The 19,354-nt window shown below is 31.6% G+C and overlaps 1 protein-coding gene across 6 annotated transcripts in view; it reads left to right on the forward strand.

The window, feature by feature from the left end:
* Positions 1 to 19,354, forward strand: part of nbeal1 (neurobeachin-like 1) — a 121,748-nt gene that overhangs the window by 30,891 nt on the left and 71,503 nt on the right. For 3 of the 6 annotated variants that reach the window (XM_021476984.3, XM_073953561.1, XM_073953559.1), the window contains 10 exons: positions 122 to 283; positions 1,932 to 2,013; positions 4,251 to 4,378; positions 6,798 to 6,880; positions 8,397 to 8,482; positions 9,686 to 10,028; positions 11,175 to 11,281; positions 13,781 to 13,864; positions 18,892 to 18,975; positions 19,159 to 19,257. In XM_021476984.3, coding sequence (XP_021332659.2) covers positions 122 to 283; positions 1,932 to 2,013; positions 4,251 to 4,378; positions 6,798 to 6,880; positions 8,397 to 8,482; positions 9,686 to 10,028; positions 11,175 to 11,281; positions 13,781 to 13,864; positions 18,892 to 18,975; positions 19,159 to 19,257 — 1,258 coding nt within the window. The remainder of the gene's footprint in view (positions 1 to 121; positions 284 to 1,931; positions 2,014 to 4,250; positions 4,379 to 6,797; positions 6,881 to 8,396; positions 8,483 to 9,685; positions 10,029 to 11,174; positions 11,282 to 13,780; positions 13,865 to 18,891; positions 18,976 to 19,158; positions 19,258 to 19,354) is intronic. The other 3 variants (XM_021476985.3, XM_073953562.1, XM_073953560.1) reach the window with 1 other exon arrangement.

Consider the following 19,354-nt stretch of genomic DNA (forward strand, 5'->3'; position numbering starts at 1 on the left):
TGAAAATTAACAGACAAATGTTGCCAGGTAGGATTGCGGTATCGATGCTGAAACTAGCCTTACCAAACGTTAAAAAAATGTCTAATTTCTGATGTCTTCTCTTCACACACGTGTGCTGCAGGTCAGAGGAGACGCCGCCGGTCATGACGCTGCTGCCCGATAACATCCTGCAGGTGTTGCGTCTGCAGCTCCTCCAGTGTGTGCAGAAAGCATCTGAAGGCCTGGAGCCCGAGCAGCAGACGCTGGCACTCCTGCTCCTCAAGTTTCTCATCGTCATCTGCAGGTCAGACGAGGGGGAAATAAAAGAGATCAACTTTATGGTTGAAAAGGCAAACTAGCTAAAATACAAAGAGTCTCTTGAAGCGTTTGGATATAGAGTCTCTTATGAAAATATGAAGTGCTTTTAAGCTCAGTGAAAACAGAAACTGGACACTCGTGATCCTATTGAATGTTTCATGAGTTCTCGGAGCACCTGCTGCTGACGGTTTGTGCACGGTTTCTGATTTCAGCAACACGTTTTAGTGTCTGACAGGTTGATTGCTTGAATGCCACTTATATGTAGACACAAACAGCCATAGGGAAGACATTTGAGCTTATAATGTTTGGATCTTTCAAATCTTTAGAAGTTAAAAAGCCATGTATTCTCCATACACAGATTATCATTCAAAAGTTTGGGCTCGGGAAGCACATCAGCATATTTGAATGATTTCTGAAGGAATAAACTCTGTTTTAAAATATAACCAAAAAGCAGATTTAAAAAAAAATGTAATTAAATGTAATTTAATGTTATATAATGTAATTTTATTACAATTTATTTAAATTTGTTGTTATTAATTGTATATATTTTATATTTAAATTTAATTTAATATATATTTTTATTTTATGTTTTCATTTTAGCATTTATTTTATAATTTCTTAATACTTATATTTAATTTATCAATTTTAATTAATATAATTTATTATTTTGTTTTTATTTTAGGATTTATTTTTAATTTATTTATTTTATTTTAATTTAATTTATAGCAATTTTAATTGCATTTTTATTTTATTTTTATTATATTATTATTATTATTTTGTATTTTTATTTATGTTTTATTTATTTATTACAAATAATTAGATTTTTTATTTAATGTCATTTTTATTTTAATAAATTTTACATTTAGTTTAATTTATTTAATTTTATTATATTTAATATTTTTATCAAATTTAGTTTAATTAAATTTATTTAATTTTAATTTTAAATTTATTATATTTAATTATATATTATATTTTATTTAATATTATATTTTATTTTAGTTATTTCATATTTTATTAATACATTTTTTAGATTTAATTTTTTATTTAATTTAATATATTTTATGTTTTTATTTTAGCATATATATTTTATAAATTCATTTTTATTTTATTTTAATTTAATATAAATTTGTATTATTATATATTTTAATTATTTTATTAAAAAAATCTTTGATTTAAAAATTTTTAATTTACTGTTTTTTTTTATTAATTTTATATTTTTAATTTAATTTATTAAATTTTTAATTTTTAAATGTAATTTAATTTTGTTTTATTTTAAACTCCGCAGCCTTGGTGAGCATAATATCCCCAAACCTTTTCACAGTATTGTAACTCCTAAGGCAATTTTGGTTTTCTCTGTAAATATATTTAAGATGCATGTACAGTTTTGTTGTAATTTGTCCATACACACACTCAAACACTTCCTTATGCACACACAAAGACTGTGTAGTGTCAGCTGGACGTCCTGCTTCAGCAGCAGTCAGTGTGTGAATTATCGTCATGGGGTGGCAAGGGAATCTCTCTGACAGCTAGAATTAATGGCCCTGTCATACGATGATGTGTCCAGTACAGCTACACACACACACACACACACACACAATTTCTCCACACTGACAGCTGTGTGATGTGTCTGACAGGAACCTGTCTAATGTGGAAGAGATCGGCGCCTGCTCCTACATAAACCACATCATCAACATGACGACTCTTTACATCCAGCAGGTCTGAGAACAACTGGCTAAAACATCTGTCCTCTTCACTTCTTCAGTAGTTCACCATTAATTAACAGTGCTCAGACTGTCCCTTTTCATCCACCCATCCTACTTCCTGTTTATTCACGTTTTCTTTACCCTTTCTCTTCATTTTCTCTAGCTTTCCTTTTATTTTTGAGACCTCCTCGAAAATTAGATGGTTCATGCCAAGGAGCTGCCCCATTTAAATAGGTGGTCCACTACGATATCATTTAAACTTTATTTTATGTGTAATGTAGCTGTGTGAACATAAACAACATCTCTGAAAGACGCAGATGGATGCAGTTCAATGCAAAGGGACATATTGGTTTTTACAGAGTTAGCTTAGCAAAGCCTACAGCGAATGAATTTGGGGACTACAAAAAATAAAACATAAATACATTCGTGCTAGTAAGATCACAAATGCTTCAGGTCATGCGCATTTACCCTGCGCAGCAACAGGCTGTGGCCATAGGCGCTGTAGTGCTGTAATGTAGCAGAGAAAACTAAAATGGCATCCAAACGCTGATATTTCCACAGGGCTTCCTCTGTTATTTGAGCTTCCAAAGGACACGACACAAAGCGAGAAGTGCTTACAGTTTAATTTTAATCATGTTCCATAGAAGTATAAAAAATATACAGCTAGCATTTGACAAAGGAGAACTTCCAGAATCTTCCAGTTCAGTGCTGGATTCGGCTAAAAACTCCTCCCACCATAATTGCAGATGCTGTGGATTGTAAGTCACAACCTGTAAGTGCTTTTATTTGAGGACGTAAACAAGGATGTAAACAACCGGAAATGCTGTTTGGCACTGCTAAAAATTTAGCTACAAATTCATATTTATCCGTCAAACTGCTGTACACACCCACAATCTTCAGCAGCGCTGCAGCGTCTCTCTATGCGGTGGCTTTCTCTGCCTTAATACATCTCGCATAACAAACTCGCAAAAAATATGTGAACGCTTCATACTTACACATGCTTTTTCCAAATATGTAAAGGCACTTTTGACAGGCATGAGGTTCCGCTTGTCTCATGTCCTCTTGTGTCATTTTCTGTCAGATTCAAGCACAAACTAGCAGCTTTTATGACTGACAGTGTTTACACAGTGCAAAATCGCGTGATTGTAGGGGCGTGATATGCGAATCACAGCACATCATGTTAGCTGACCAATCAGAGTCTCTTGAGGGCGGATCTTCAGAGGAACTAGTAAATATGACGGTCTTTTTATGTTAGCTGAGTAGCTGTATATAATCAAAGTGAGATGTATGGAAAAAATAACATGATTTTCTACAAATAAAACATGAGCACACGTTGCTTTGCATCTTATAAACACAACCAAGCCTTAACAATACCCTCTGGATCATCCATTTAATAAATTAATTAATTCAATCTATTTTTCTTAGCATTTTTTGTGCCTGTGCTTTTCTTCTTCCAGGCTATTTTTTTCCACTTCCACTTTATTTTCATCTGTTTACTTTACATTCTTTTCTCTGCTCTTCGTCTCTTATTTCAACTCCTGTCATCTTCCTCTTCTGTCTTTTCTTTATTTAATTTCTCTGTCAAAGTTCTCTTTTTTTCTTGTAATTCTCCTCTCTTCATTTTTTCACTCATTGCCTTTCCTTTCTCCTTTTCTATTTACACTGATCTTCCTCTTGATTTTCTCATCATTTTCTTTACATGCTTTCCTCTTTTTCCTGTCCTTCCCTTTTTGTTTAATTTCCCCTCTACATTTCCTTTTGGGTATTTTTCTCTTTATTCCTTTACCTTATTTTCCTTTTCCTCTTATCCTTTCTGTACTTTTCCTCTCATTTTCTTGTCTTCCTTTTTTCTTTATTTCATTTCTCTTTAAATGTTTTTGTTTTCTTGTCCTTTTTGTTTTCTCCTTATTTTCCTTTTTTTATTAATTATATATGTTTACTCCTTTATTTTCCTGTTTGCACTCCTCTTCCACTTTGTTTTACCATCGTTTACCTTCTTCTTCTTTTACTTTTTTTTCTTTCCTTTCTTTTTTTCTGTTCCTCTCTGTTTCAGGTTTTTCTTTTTCCCTTTGCCTTTCTATTTTCCATTTCCTCTACCTATTTCTTTTCCTTTCTTGTTTTAATTTCTTTTTTACACCTTTCCCTTTAATTTTCTTCTTATTTCTTCCTCTTTTCCCTTCATTCTTCAGTGTTCTTTTCCTTTTCTTCAGTCATGATGTAAATCCACAACTCATTTTCCCCTCTCTTTAGCTGAAGAGTAAGACAAAAGAGAAGGAGCTGGCCGATCAGACACAAGCAGAAGAGTTTGTCCGTCACGCTCTGGCCTTCTGCGAGAGTCTGTATGATCCCTACCACAACTGGAGGCATCGCATTCATGGGTGAGAAAAGCACCGACAATTAATCCCACAGCTCCGCTTTTCACAAATATCTCCAGAAGTCCTCTTTGACAGAATAAGCTGAACATCTAATGCATATAGCGCACACTTATGAAAGCACTTCAGCAGGTCGTCCTCTGATTGGTAACACCACACAGAAACGCCAACTGACCCAGCTGGGACTTGAACCAGCGACCTTCTTGCTGTGAGGTGACAGTGCTAACCACTGAGCCACTGTGTTGCCTCCGGAAGCACTGTTAATCTCTTTGTTAAAGCATGTGCTAATCCAGAAGTTTCCTCGTGCATGCCGAATTGAACATTCTTAGGCTGCTAATCTAGAATAAACTGCTGTTGTTTGTGGAGCTTGTTGGATTTGGAAATCAAAATCATTTACTGAGGAGTGAATCATTGACTTTTTTTAACAAGTAATACATGGTTCTGCTGTAAATGATTTGTCAGCGTGTGCTATCTGAAATGCTAATGGGCTAATGGAGTTATTCAACACCACGGTAATGAAGGATCGGTGTGTGAAAGTTTATGTTTGAGGGGTAAATATGTTGCTATATGCTATTTTCTGACTAACCTAAAACATTGTTCAAACCAGAGCCGGTTTCTGCTGTTTAGTAACATGACACACTGAAATTAGTGCATGCACAGTCAAAACGGAATAAATCAACACAAATAAAGCAGCTGTGTTTGACCGGTATACACACACTATCTGGTTCTACAGGTTCTGTTTCTCCTTCTACTAAATGTCTAAATGTGTGTGTTTGTTTGTGTTTTGAAGGTTATTTGAGGACAGGTAACTTGGCTCTAGAAATTGAGCTAGAATCATTTCATAAAGTTTTTTTTTTTTGAGCTCAGACGGCCCCTTTATTAAGCGTAACGTTTTGTTGTAAAGTGATAAAACTATCTTAAATCATATTTATTTGTAATATGTTACAATGAATGTAATAAATATTTATATTCTTCTTCTTATATTGAAGTAATCTTAAGATATTAAACTTGATTTGTTTAAGCTTTTTTTTGTAATTGGGGCTTGAGAAAAAGGCACAGTAAAATTAATCAAATGCTTAAATAATAATTAAAAAAAATGTAAAAATATAAAAAAAATCTAACAATTTGCATCTTTCATGGTGATTTAAAAAAATATTAATGAGAAGAATAATAAGAGTAATAATATTAATTATACCACTACTAATTAAATAATAATAATATTAAGATTAAGTTTAATAATAATAATAATAAAATATTAATAATAATAGTTATAGTACTACTACAACTACTACTACTGCTAATAATAATAATATTATTAAGATTAAGATTAATAATATAGTAATAATAATAAAAAATGATGATGATGATGATAGCAACAACAATATTAACATATTAATAATAATAGTTATACTACTTCTCTTACTACTACTACTACTACTACTATTACTACTAGTAACAATATGATAATAATAGTAGTAGTAGTAGTAAAAATAATAATAAAAATAATAATGGCTTGAATAAAGCAAATAATATATATATATATATATATATATATATATATATATATATATATATATATATATATATATATATATATATATATATTTATATATATTTATTTATTTATTTATTTTTTTTTTTTTCAATTATTGACAAACAATTAATAATTGTATTACTACTACTACCACTAATATTTATAATAATAATGATGATGATGACAATAATATAAATAATTGTAATATTCATCATAATAATAATGAAAATAATAATAATTATTATTATTATTGATGATAATAACAACAACAACAATGAAAATAATAGTAATAGTTGTGGTAATAATAATAATATTTGTATTATTAATAATAATAATAATAATTTAATAATAATAATAATAAACAATAACAACAATGAAGCAAAAATAATAAATATTATTTTGTTTTAAATAATATTGGTAAACAATATATAATTATATTAATAATAATATTAAGTTCTGTATCTAAAGACTAAATCTGAAATATTTGGTGCAGTTCATAAGTTGATGAAAAGAAATGATAATTATTAAATATGAAGGTTTTAAATAATAACATATTCAAAAAAATGATAAAGATGTGAAATATTTTATATTTGTATACCTGTCTTTCATATGACCATTAACTGACAGCAGAGAACAGTGAAGTCATGCAAAAGTGTTAGGTTATTAAAATATGTAATTGTATGAGCAAGGAAATACTTTAAATAGTGCAATTATTATGGCTTTATTGAATATATTTATCACCAAAAATAAGCCTGTGCTTCAAGTAATTGTAGGTCATTAAGCTGCTCTACGGCATGCTCCATGACGGTGTGATATTACTGTATATTGACAGTAAGTGAAGTGTGTATAATGACTCTGTTTACCCTGGTTTGTGTTGGTTTGCCCCTGCAGACAGCAGTTCAGTACTGTGGAAAGAAGCAGACAGAAGTTTAAAGCCGCGGCGCTCACTGTAGAGTTTGTGCCCTTCTTCTACCGTAAGTCTACTTCTGGATCAGCCCTATAGGGCATGTGGTTTGTTTATTTACTGATTAAATCTGCTGCTTTATCCTTTGGCCTTCAGCAATGGCACATTACCAGAGCTCTCGAAACAAAGCAGACTCAGTGTTTCTGTGCTGTAAATTCACACCATTTGTCACATTTATTAGCCACACACACACATACAACAAGTGTTGATCAGTGTACCTGTGCATTAAAGGGACAGTTCACCCAAAAATGTTAATTCTGTCATCAACTTGTTCCAAACACATTTGAGTTTCTTTCCACTGTTGAACACAAAGAAAGGTACTGTAGAATAGGTCTGCACAATATATTACTTTTTACGTCAATATTGCAGTGTGTGAATATGCAATAGTCACATCCAAAGATCTGCAATGGTAAATTGGGATGATAATAACTGGGAAACTCATTTCATTGCATTTTTGAGACTTTAAAAGACGAAAGATTTTCATTTGGATATTTTTAAGGCCTTTGTAAGAGTTCAAGTAAATGTACACCATTTAGGGGCAATAAATTAAAACGTTACATTATTAACAATGAATAATTGTCTTTATTTAAAAGATGAAGACTATACAGTGTTATCTTATATTTAATTATTGGATTTCTGTGCCTGGATACTATTAGTCTCCACAGAAAACCATAAAGCATTGTTTATTTAACTTGTATCTGTCCTACATTGTGTTTATCAACACTTCTATTTGGTTTTTCATGTGACATGCAGATGCACTGCCCTGCAAAATCATCTCCATTAAAATTTGAAATCGATGAATTCTTTTTTTTATTAATGGTTTATTTATACATTGTGAAACATTACAAAAATATACAAAGAAATAAACATGTAACAATAAGCAAATACACTGGAGTATTTTGAGCAAATAATAATAATAATAAAAATAACAACAAAAAAATAATAGTAATAAAAATAAATAAATAAATAAAAAACACCAACACTAGTGCAATCTTGTATACAGAAAAAACAAGTCTACGATGTGTTGACCAGAAAAAGTTTCCCGTAAAAGCTGGGCATTGGGGGGGAGGGACTCAATCAGAAGGAGCCGGGTCAACCTGAAGAGTTTGGACATGTTTGCGAAGGGGTTCCCACAATTTAATAAAAATAGTGCTAGGTTGGTGAAGAGAGTACCTAATTTTTTCAAATTTCATAAAATATAGAACATTTCTTATCCAACAAGTGTGAGAAGGAGGGTGAGGGCTATTCCAGTTCAGAAGAATTAATGATGGGCTAAACATCTGTGCATTTCTACCCGCACAGATTCCGTGTGGGCCTAACTATCCCTTAAAGGATTTTGGTGCTTTCCACCACAGTGATGAATGTGTGAAAAATAAAAACCATAGCTCTATATGTTCTGTAGTGTACAGACAGAGGACAGTAAAGTGAAACCGAAAGAGAGATGAAAAGAAAAGGCTGTTTTTGCCACTATATTTGCATAAAGCCCAGACATGTGCTCATTATTTATGTGTGTGTGTGCTTTTCAGAATGTTTTCAGGAGAGCGAGCATCTGAAAGACAGTCTTAAATGTTGCCTTTTGCATCTGTTTGGAGCCATCGTCGCGGGTGGACAGGTGAGCTCAGATCCTCAGCACCAAAACACATATAAAAACCGAGTTTGCTATTATAGTTTATTTAGTAACTCAGAGTAATCATGTTGAGAGGTTAGTGAGAAAGGGGATGTAGTCTTGTCTTGGAGTGATCATAGGGGGGTGGGGCAGGAGGGATGGCGAGTGGAAGCAACAGGTGGGCGGTACCTGAATGCCTTTGTTTTCCACAATATTTCTTCTAATAACAACTTTGTATTTAAATAAATGCAAGAATTTTTTTTCCATAATACTTTTTTTTTTGTTTTCAGTTTGTACACATTGAAATACAACATTTTACAACATTTTACAACAATAACCTTGTTTCATTTACAAATTATACAGAAAATGAGGATGTGTGTGTGTATATATATATATTATTATTTTTTTTATATATATATATATATTTTTTTTTTTTTATGTTGTTTTTTGTTTTAATTTATGTTATTTTATTTTTGTGTTATGTTTTATTTTGTTTTATTGTATGCTTTTTGATTTATTATGTTTTATTTAGTTAACATTTTATTGTGTTTTTATTTTTGTTTTATTTGCATGTTTTATTTTATGCTATTTGTTTTATGTTATGTTTTATTTTATGTTTATGTTTATTTTATTTAGTTTTTTTATGTTTTATGTTTTATTTTAAGTTATGTTTTATTTTGTTTGCTATATTTTTATTTTATTTTTGTTTTATTTTATGTTTGTTTTATTTTATGCTTTTTGTTTTATCTTAAGTTTTATTTTCTTAATGTTTTATATATTTTATTTTATTTTTATTATATGTTATGTTTTATTTTGTTTTATTTTATGCTTTTTTATTTTATGTTTTAATTTATGTTTTATATGTAATTTTGTTTTGTTTATGTTTTATGTTTTATTTTGTTTATATTTTTGTTTTATTTTATTTTAGTTTTATGTTATGTTTTTACTTGATGTTTCATTTCATGCTTTTTTTATGTTATGTTAGATATTATATGTTATGTTTTATGTTAGTCATTTTTCATCATATAAACAAAATAACAGAAATAGGTAAACAAAATAAAATGTTTAAATGCAGTCAATGAAAAACTGGTCCCATTATCCAAAACTTTGCTGCTCAGTTTGAAACATAAAACAGACTATAAAGTCACAATAACTCTCTCTCCCTCTCTTTCACTGTGCCTCTTTTCACACGATCTTCTCTGTGGTCAGCGCAATGCTCTGCTGGCCATCTCTCCGGCCACCATGGAGGTGCTGATGGGCGTATTGGGAGCCGGCGATTGTCTGAGCAGTGGTGGAGATGGAGAGGACTGGGACAGTGAGGCTCCGGACCGCAAGGCTCTGTTGACTCTGGGCTGTTTGAGGGAGGTTGTGCACCGACTCCTGGCCAGCAGCTCTGACCAGAGACAGGTGGAGATCAGCTCTGTGCTGGAGAGCTACTTTAAACTGCTGAACTCTGACCCCGCTGCTGCTGCACAGGTCAAAGGTCGACCGGCACCACCACGCTCACGCCACTGGGAGAGCCGCTTTGTGGCGTTACAAGTCAACATGCTCGGTCAGTTGATCCAGGATATGTCATTTTGAAGAACAACTAAATTATTTACAGTTTTTAATTAAGGTATCAATGGGCAAAAGCTTTTGTTAGCCGTAGAGCAAGATATCAACAGAATAGTTATTCATCATTTCAGCCTAAGGCCCGCTGACTGGCATTAAGACGCCTAATGGATGACATCAAAAGTAAAAGAACTCATAATTTGTCATTCTACACTAAACTTCAGTTGTTTTACTTTTTGCAAAAGGCCGTGGACAAACCAATCTTTCAGAGGTGTAAATGAGAGTTTAAAATTATAATAGTAATAGTAATACATCACTCACTTAAAATGAACCTGCCAAATAATAAATTTTTAATTTTATTTATTTTTATTTATTTTTATTATTTGTTTTCATTTAAATTAAATTTTTATTTTTTTATTTTTTGTTTTTATTTATTTGTAATTTTTTAAATTTTATAAATTTTTATTATTTTATTGTTTCATTTTTTTATTTATTTTTTATATTTTAATTTATTATTTTTTATATTTGTTTTATTTTTATTTAATTTTTTATACAGTATATTTTATTTTATTTATTTTAAATTTATTTTGATTGTAAATTTATTCATTTTATTGTTTTGTTTTTATTTATTTTACATTTTCTTTTTATTTTATTAAATTTTATTATTTTATTGTTCTGATTTCATTTATTTTAATTTATCTTTTATTATTTTATTTATATATTTTACATTATTTTTTATATTTTAATTTATTATTTTGTATATTTGTTTATTTATTCATTTTATATTTTTTATTTATTTTTTTATATTTGTGTATTCTTTATTCTTTATTTTATATTTATACAGTATATTTTTATTTATTAAGTTTTTATCTATTTTAAATTGATTTTATTTTATTGTTTTGTTTTTATTATTTTTTTTATTATTTTTGTTATTTTATTACATTTTATTATTTCACTGTTCTGTTTTATTTTTATTTATACTTTTATATTTTATTTATTTTATTTTATTAGTTTTTTTTAACCTTTATTTTATTTTAATTATTTTTTATGCATGTACCCATCATTAAAAAACTATAATCCATGTCTTGACCTATTTAATCACCTGTTCTCAGGTCCTAATTTGAATCGTGTAATGTGTTGTATTTAGAAACCATTCAGGACATGTTTGAGTGCAGTGACCGGCCCGTTCTGCAGGCCATCTTCCTCAACAGTAACTGCTTCGAGCATCTGACCCGACTCCTGCAGAACAGTAAGGTAAGCAGCTCTACATACACTACTTTCCATGATCACGGTGCGTGTGGATTTAATCTGTTAATTATAGAGTAAATATAGAGTTCAGAAATGAGCCCCATTGTTCCAAAGCATTCTTTATAGATATAAAATAAAGACTATTTTTTTGTTTGTTTGTTTGTTTTAAAATGCATTTAACCTTAGTTTGCCTGTAAAATATGTTTATTTCTGATTTTATATAATTGTACTGTAAATCATTACTCCCAAAAAGTAAACAGTGTAGGAATGTATTAATGATTTAAATGTGATTATTAGTAAGCAACTTCAAAGATAGATAGATGATAGATCTATTATGAAATATTTATTTGCTATCCTGAAAATTGAGTTGGGATTTTGAACTGGATTCCTCCAAAGCTCTGCCATTGAGCTCTGTTGACGCTGAAGGATATTTGCAGAATGACCTTCTCTCTTGCGTACAGTGTGTGTTTTAGATCCTGTCTGAATCTAAAGCTAGATTAGTTCATTGTCGTTTAACTGACTGTGTGTTCAGTTGCAGGATTTTCCGTGTGTTTTTGCACATGAGAGAATTCACCTCGTCGATCAGTTTCTTGTGTAAATGTTTACAATAATGTATTTGTTTTTCTTTGCCTTTAAAGAACAGTGTGTTGTGTGTTAACACTATTTTTTTTTCAGATTGTTAAAGGAACATCCTACTTTTTTTCTGGAAATGGGCTCATTTTACAGCTCCCCAAAAGTTAAATAGTTGAGTTTTGCCATTTTTGAATCCCTTCAGATGATCTCGGGTTCGTTGAGAGCACTTTTAGCTTAGCTTAGCATAAATCATTGAATCAGATTAGACCATTAGCATCTACCTCAAAACAGACTTTCAATAATGTTTCTATTTAAAGCTTACTCTTTTGTATTTACGTTGTGTACTAAGACATACAGAAAAGGAAAAGTTGCTATTTTGTAGGCCTATGTGTATAAGAACTATACTGTCATTCTGACGTGATAATCAAGGAACTTTGTAATATCCTTGCGCCTGCTGCAGCCATGGTTCGGCAGCAAAGTTCCTTGATTATTATGCCAGAATGAGAGTATAGTTCCTAGCCAAATCAACACAGAAAAAAAACTTTAAACAGGAAAATGATTTTAAGCTTTCTACATTTCTTTGAGTGAGCTGCTAGAGGGTAATCCAATTCAATGGTTAAGCATAAAACATATGCTGGATAAGTTGGTGGTTCATTCTGCTGTGGTAATCCCTGAAAAGTAAAGTGACTAAGCTGAAGCTAAATAAATGAATGTATGAATGAATGAATGCTAAGTTAAGCTGAAAGTGCTTCCGCCAGACTTGAGCTGTCTTTCCACTGCACACAACATTTGGACCGACTGTCGGAATACGCCCCCTTGTGGCAGTCGCACAGAATTTTCAGTTTTGTTGCGCACTATAGGAGAGAAGCTGATTCTCACAGTGGTTGATATAAAGGAGGGCAAAAGCAAGAGCCTTTATTCTCCATGCGTTCATTATGGTTGAATGAATGAATGAAGAAATGAATGAATGAATACTAGAAACTTATAGATTTTTAAAAACTTTGTAGGAAATGTGAAGACCAGGGGCATTGCTAGACATAAAGCTCTACTGGGGCACAGCTCCCCCTCCCAAAAAGAATAAAATTATATATATATATATATATATATATATATATATATATATATATATATATATATATATATATATATATATATATATACACATACACACACACACACACACACACACACACACACACATACACATACATACATATATATATATATATATATATATATATATATATATATATATATATATTATTAAATACACATACATATAATAAATATTAAAAAATTTTATTTTTTATTACTCATTTATGAAAAGATTTTTTAATATTGATATATTTTCGGATTCAAAAAATTACGAAAAAAATCCTATTTTTCATCTCGCGGGCACGGATCTGCTTGGACAACACTGGAATACATCACATTCGGTCGACTGTTACATATGGTCTAGTCGCAGGAGTTCAAATATTGTAATAGATCTGCAACTCAAATCGGATCCGAATTTTCTGCGTGCGGAGATGATCAGAACTCGGCTCTCAGATTACTCTCCATTGGAAATGAATGGCTTCCAGTCTGTCGCTTGTTATGTGCATTAAAAAGGCGGCTTCAGAGATTGGCTCAATAGATTTAATAAAGGTAAAACTCAACAGTTTAACTCTAGGGGAGCTGCCAAATCCAAAAGAAGTGGAGTGTTCCTTTAACTGTCACTATATGTTTGTTGCAAATAAACTTCACCGTGCTTCTTTAGTGACCACTTTACAGCATGTACATGTATCTGCCTTCTCTCCATGCATGTCTCTGTCCTTTAGTGACAGAACACTTAGGCACGTAGGATCATGACCTTTGACCTCCTACCTTTTTAACCTTAACCCTCTGCACTTTCCTCTCATCTGACCGTCTGTGCTTGCTGCGGTCGTCCGGCAGCTGGTTAACGCTAGGTGCACAACTGCAGACAAGGACCAGAAAGATTTAACCAACAGGTTACTGACAGGAGAGAGTGAGATTCAGGTACCACCTACATGTTGCCTGTTGCTCCTGCTCGCCACGCCTCCTGCCCCGCCGCCCACATGACCACTCCAAGACAAGACCACGCCTCCTCTCTCTCTATTACCTCACCAGGTTTACTCTGAGTTGCGAAATTACATATAAACCATGCTTGTAGGGGTGGGTGACATATACAGTTTGCTGATTAAATAGGATTTTTGCCTAATTTTATTTATTTGTGATTTCTTTTCTCTGAACTTACATAATTTTTAGGCACAATTAAATAAATGTTATATTATTATATTATATTATATTATATTATATTATATTATATTATATTATATTATAATGTATTATATTATTTTATATTATATTATATTATATTATTTTATATTATATTATATTATTTTATTTTATTTTATATTATATTGTATTGTATTTATATTATATTGTATTGTATTTATATTATATTATTTTATATTATATTATATTGTATTTATATTATATTATATTATTTTATATTATATTATTTTATATTATATTATATTATATTATATTATATTATATTATATTATATTATATTATATTATATTATATTATATTATATAAATACACAATTCAATTCGGAACTTCAAAACACAGTTTATAAATGCACAAAATCAATTCATGAATGCAAAAATTCAATTCGTAAATACACAAATACAATTTGTAAAAAAATCAAATGCAATTCGTAAATACAAAAATGCAATTCGTAAATACACAAATACAATTCGTAACTTCAAAAGAGTTCATAAATACACAAATACTATTCGTAAATACTCATACAATTCGTAACTTTAAAACACAGTTCATAAATGCACAAATCCAATTCGTAAATACACATACAATTCGTAACTTTAAAACACAGTTCATAAATGCACAAATACAATTTGTAAATACAAAAATACAATTCGTAAATACACAAATACAATTCGTAACTTCAAAAGAGTTCATAAATACACAAATACAATTCGTAAATTCAAAACACAGTTGATAAATACACAAATACAATTTGTAAATGCACAAATACAATTCATAAATTCAAAACACAGTTCATGAATACACTAATACAATTCATAAATACACAAATACAATTTGTAAATACACAAATACAATTCATGAATTCAAAACCATTCATAAATACACAAATACAATTCGTAAATGCACAAATACAATTCGTAGCTTAAAAGCAGTTCATGAATGCACAAAATCAATTCATAAAAACAAAAATACAATTTGTATATACACAAATACAGTTGAAAAATACACAAATACAATTCGTAAATGCACAAATACAATTCGTAACTTCAAAAGAGTTCATAAATACACAAATAAAATTTGTAAATACACAAATATAATTGGTAAATTCAAAACACAGTTCATGTATACACAAATACAATTCGTAAATACACAAATAAAATTCGTAGCTTAAAAGCAGTTCATGAATGCACAAAATCAATTCATAAAAACAAAAATACAATTTGTATATACACAAATACAGTTGAAAAATACAAAAATACAATTCGTAAATACACAAATCAGTTCATAAAAACTCAAATACAATTCGTAAATACACAAATACAATTCGTAAATATGCAAATACAATTCATAACTACACATACAAGTCGTAAATTCAATGCACAGTTCATAAATACACAAATACAGTTTGTAGATTCAAAACGCAGGTCAAATACAATACATAAAGTCAATGCACAATTGATAAATACACAAATACAATTCATAAATTCGAAATACAATTCATAAATGCACAAATCCCATTCATTTGGAGAAATATTTATCATTTTTACTTTTAAGTGGCCGGCCCTGTTTTATAAAGCATCCAGCATTTCCTGTCCGCAGTCAATTTCTGCATTTAAAGTGCTGGTGAATGTGTGAGCTAGTCATGGAGTGGTCTTCAGTTTATTTATCCAGTCATGCTTTGAGTAATCATGTCATTCTGTTTATTTTGCTTTGCTTGTTTCCCTCTGGTTCCCCTTGGCCTTTCCTCTGGTGGTTTGGTAATAGGGCTGGAATCTGTGACTTCAGCAGTTTTTGAGATTATCACAATAGCAGTGTGTGTGTGTTTAGCGCTGTACTGAAAAAAACCTCCTTGATTTCATGTTCATTGATGCTCAGTGTTGTCACTCTCCAGCCAGCCTGTGTCATTTTAACGTCTAACGAAAAAGCCAATTGCAACGACTGAGTGTCATGTGATTTTTGCAGCCAATCAGGAGTGTCTTGACAAGGCATGGCTGGACAGATTTTTTATGGGTGTGGATGGGGTGTATTGTCAGTGTATGTGGGTTGTTGACGTGATGTTGCAGTTTAACATGTCAGACATGACAAAAATGAATATAATTAGTTTTGAGATCATTAAAAATGTGGTAATTAGGTGTTTTTGTTTTCCACAGACATTGTGTTATGTAAACTGCTTTGTTATTATTATATTTATTACACTTTTGAGGCAAATCTCAAAACCGTCCTGTAGTGTAACCATCGCAACTGTAGTTCAATAAATTACAGCTCTTATAAATTAAGGATGTACTCACACTAGGCACAGTTGCCTTATACCATGCCCCAGCGCAGTTGTCATTAAGTTTTCAGGTATAAGGCACAGGTATAAAAAATTAACAAACTATTAACTTTCATTTAACAAGTCATTTAAAACTCATTAACTAACAGTTTATTAATGGACTGTTAACTAGTTATAACGGATAGTTAATCTAAAGTGTTACCGAAAGATCTACCTCCTACAGTTGATTTTAATATTCTGGGAGAATTAGTCTTCCAGAATTAATTGTTATGATGTAATATATAAAGAAATAAGTCTGTAAAATGATCCGAGCCTCAGCTGGGTCAGTTGTTATTTCTGAGTTTACATGTTCTCCCCATGTTAGCACGAGTTTCCCCCGCAGTTCAAACACATGTGGCATAGGTAAATTGGGTAAGTTAAAATTGTCCATAGCATAAAGTATGTTTGTGAAAAAGTGTGTGTGTTTTTTTTTTTTATGATTTATTTAACATTTTTTCATTTTACAAACATATCAAACAACCCTTACAGAAATAATAATAGAAAAAAATATATAAATACAAATAACATATTGATAAAAAAGGTGAACAAATAAATAAATTAAAATAAATAAAAAAAAGAAGATTATAATAAAATAAAACCAAGTTAAAAAATAATGCGAGGCAGATGTCTATGAATAAGTGTGTTTAATGTTTCCCAGTGATGGGTTGCTGCTGGAAGGGCATCCGTTGCGTAAAACATGTGCTGGATAAGTTGGCGGTTCATTCCGCTGTGGCGACCCCCGATTAATAAAGGGATAGTCTGTAAAATAACAGTAAATGTACTGGCAGTTTATTACACGATTTTGTAGCGTAATATACAACACCAACCCAGACAATATATCACTTTAAACCAGTGGTTCTCAAGCTTTTCTCACCAAGTACCACCTCAAAAAAGATTGTCTCTCCAAGTACCACCATAATGACCACTATTGAAATACACTAGCGTAGTTGGCCAAACTAAGCAGCTACAGTTCTGCACATTTTGAGGCATATTCGTATTTATACAATTTTTGATCAACTTTGAAATATATGTTGCATGTACATATTTGTAAAACTTTTTGAAATGTAAACATTAACTTGTATGTAGATTGGTAGGGAACCCGTTTTTATAGAGGATGTCAAGCTGACAAACATTGCACTCTGATACAAGTTTTATTGATGGAGAAATTAAAAAGCACTGCAGTGTTTGGGTGTTCTGTGTTTGCATACTAAATATAAAGCTGATCAGTCAGTTCTTGTCACGTGACTCGCGGTGCGGGATTCTGAAAAGTTAAGATGTTTTTAACTTGGCAAGCCTGGAATACGCAAGCGCGTCGTGCTGCAGTTCTTACTGATTTTATTAGCCCCGGGGTTAAATTTTGATGCTCAAGTGACCGAGACGTAAGTAGAGAATACGGTCATTTTTTTTAAAATAAAAGATTTTTCAAAATAAATGATTGTTCAGACTCTGATTATGAATAAAACGGAAATAATTAATAATTTTTTTGTGCGGCTCATTACCAATTGATCTATAGAATGGTGCCGGTCTTTGACTCGAGTGTTGGGGACCACTGCTCTAGCGCGTATCTGCTCTGCAAGCACCACACACCTCTTTCTCTAGTTCTGTCATTTGGATTGATTTTTAGCAGCTGATGTTGCGATGCACTTAAGTAAACGTTCTAAGCACATCGCTTTGATCGTAGACTTTAGAGAACAGCCAGTGCTGATCCCATTAGTGTTATCGTACACATCAAATAATTCAAATTATATTCCTTTTTTCTTTCATCACTCAGTGATTCCTCAGCATACCACTAGAAGTAAGCCTGCGTACCACTAGTGGTACACGTACCACAGTTTGAGAACCCCTGCTTTAAACTATTGAAAAAGTCACTGAATTTTTCAAGGATAAAAGTTGTTGAAGGAAAAGATCATGGTCCCACAATGCAACTCAAAAGCATAAATAAATGGGGAAATATAATAATAACATGAATCACAACATATGGAAAACTGCTCATTTACAGGTGTTTTACAGTGTTCAGTACAGTAAAAGTGAAAACAATTCTCAAACATCAGATCTCAAACCTCATCAAAATAATTTTAGTTTTCTTCAAAAACCAAACAAAAGCTTTTTGTCAACTACCCATGTACTGTATATAAAGTGTGTGTATTTGGTGTTGGGGAGAGTCATTACAGTTTCAGATCTGAGCACTCATGCCATCATCGGCTCAGACCTCAAACACTTTCACACATACGATCAACATTTGAAATTGCTTGATTCTACTCCTGCCTGTTCATGTACCTGTAAGCATGGTTCCTGTAATGAAGGAAGATCCTCATCGTGGCTTTTCGCTCATCATTTGCATGGCAAAGTGAACAGATATGGCAGGAATAGAACAGGCCACATGCTGTAGTCTTCAATCATTGGCTGTAGCTTTTGATTGACGCTCTTTTCCTCCAATCAGGTGTTCCAAGGGAGGCTGGACTCTCTTGCCGTGGCGACGATCAAAACGCTCACGACGGTGATGCTCAAGTCACCTGCTGCAAAGGTTTGTTGTAATCAGAGGGTCCCTCATTAAACTGTGCAGAGAGAATTCCTCTTGGTGGATCCAGATGTGGAAGCAGATTTCATTCTTAGCACACCCCCTTTAGATCCTTCAAAATAGTAAGAGAGTGGAATTGGTAAATGCAAACCTATTAGTAAATGAATAAGGATTCTTGTTGTCTTGTAGGAAGTGTTTAAGGAGCGAATTGGCTACACTCACTTGTATGAGGTGTTGGTGTCGCTGGGTCAACCATCCAGACACCTGTTGAAGGAACTTATGAACATGGTAGGTGAACACTTCAGTCACTTTTAGATGATATCCCATTGACCCTTTTCACAATGACGACACTTCACTTCCCCCTATTTGAGTGTATTTTTAGTTC

Source organism: Danio rerio, chromosome 6, assembly GCF_049306965.1.
Source record: "Danio rerio strain Tuebingen ecotype United States chromosome 6, GRCz12tu, whole genome shotgun sequence".
NCBI lineage: Eukaryota > Metazoa > Chordata > Actinopteri > Cypriniformes > Danionidae > Danio > Danio rerio.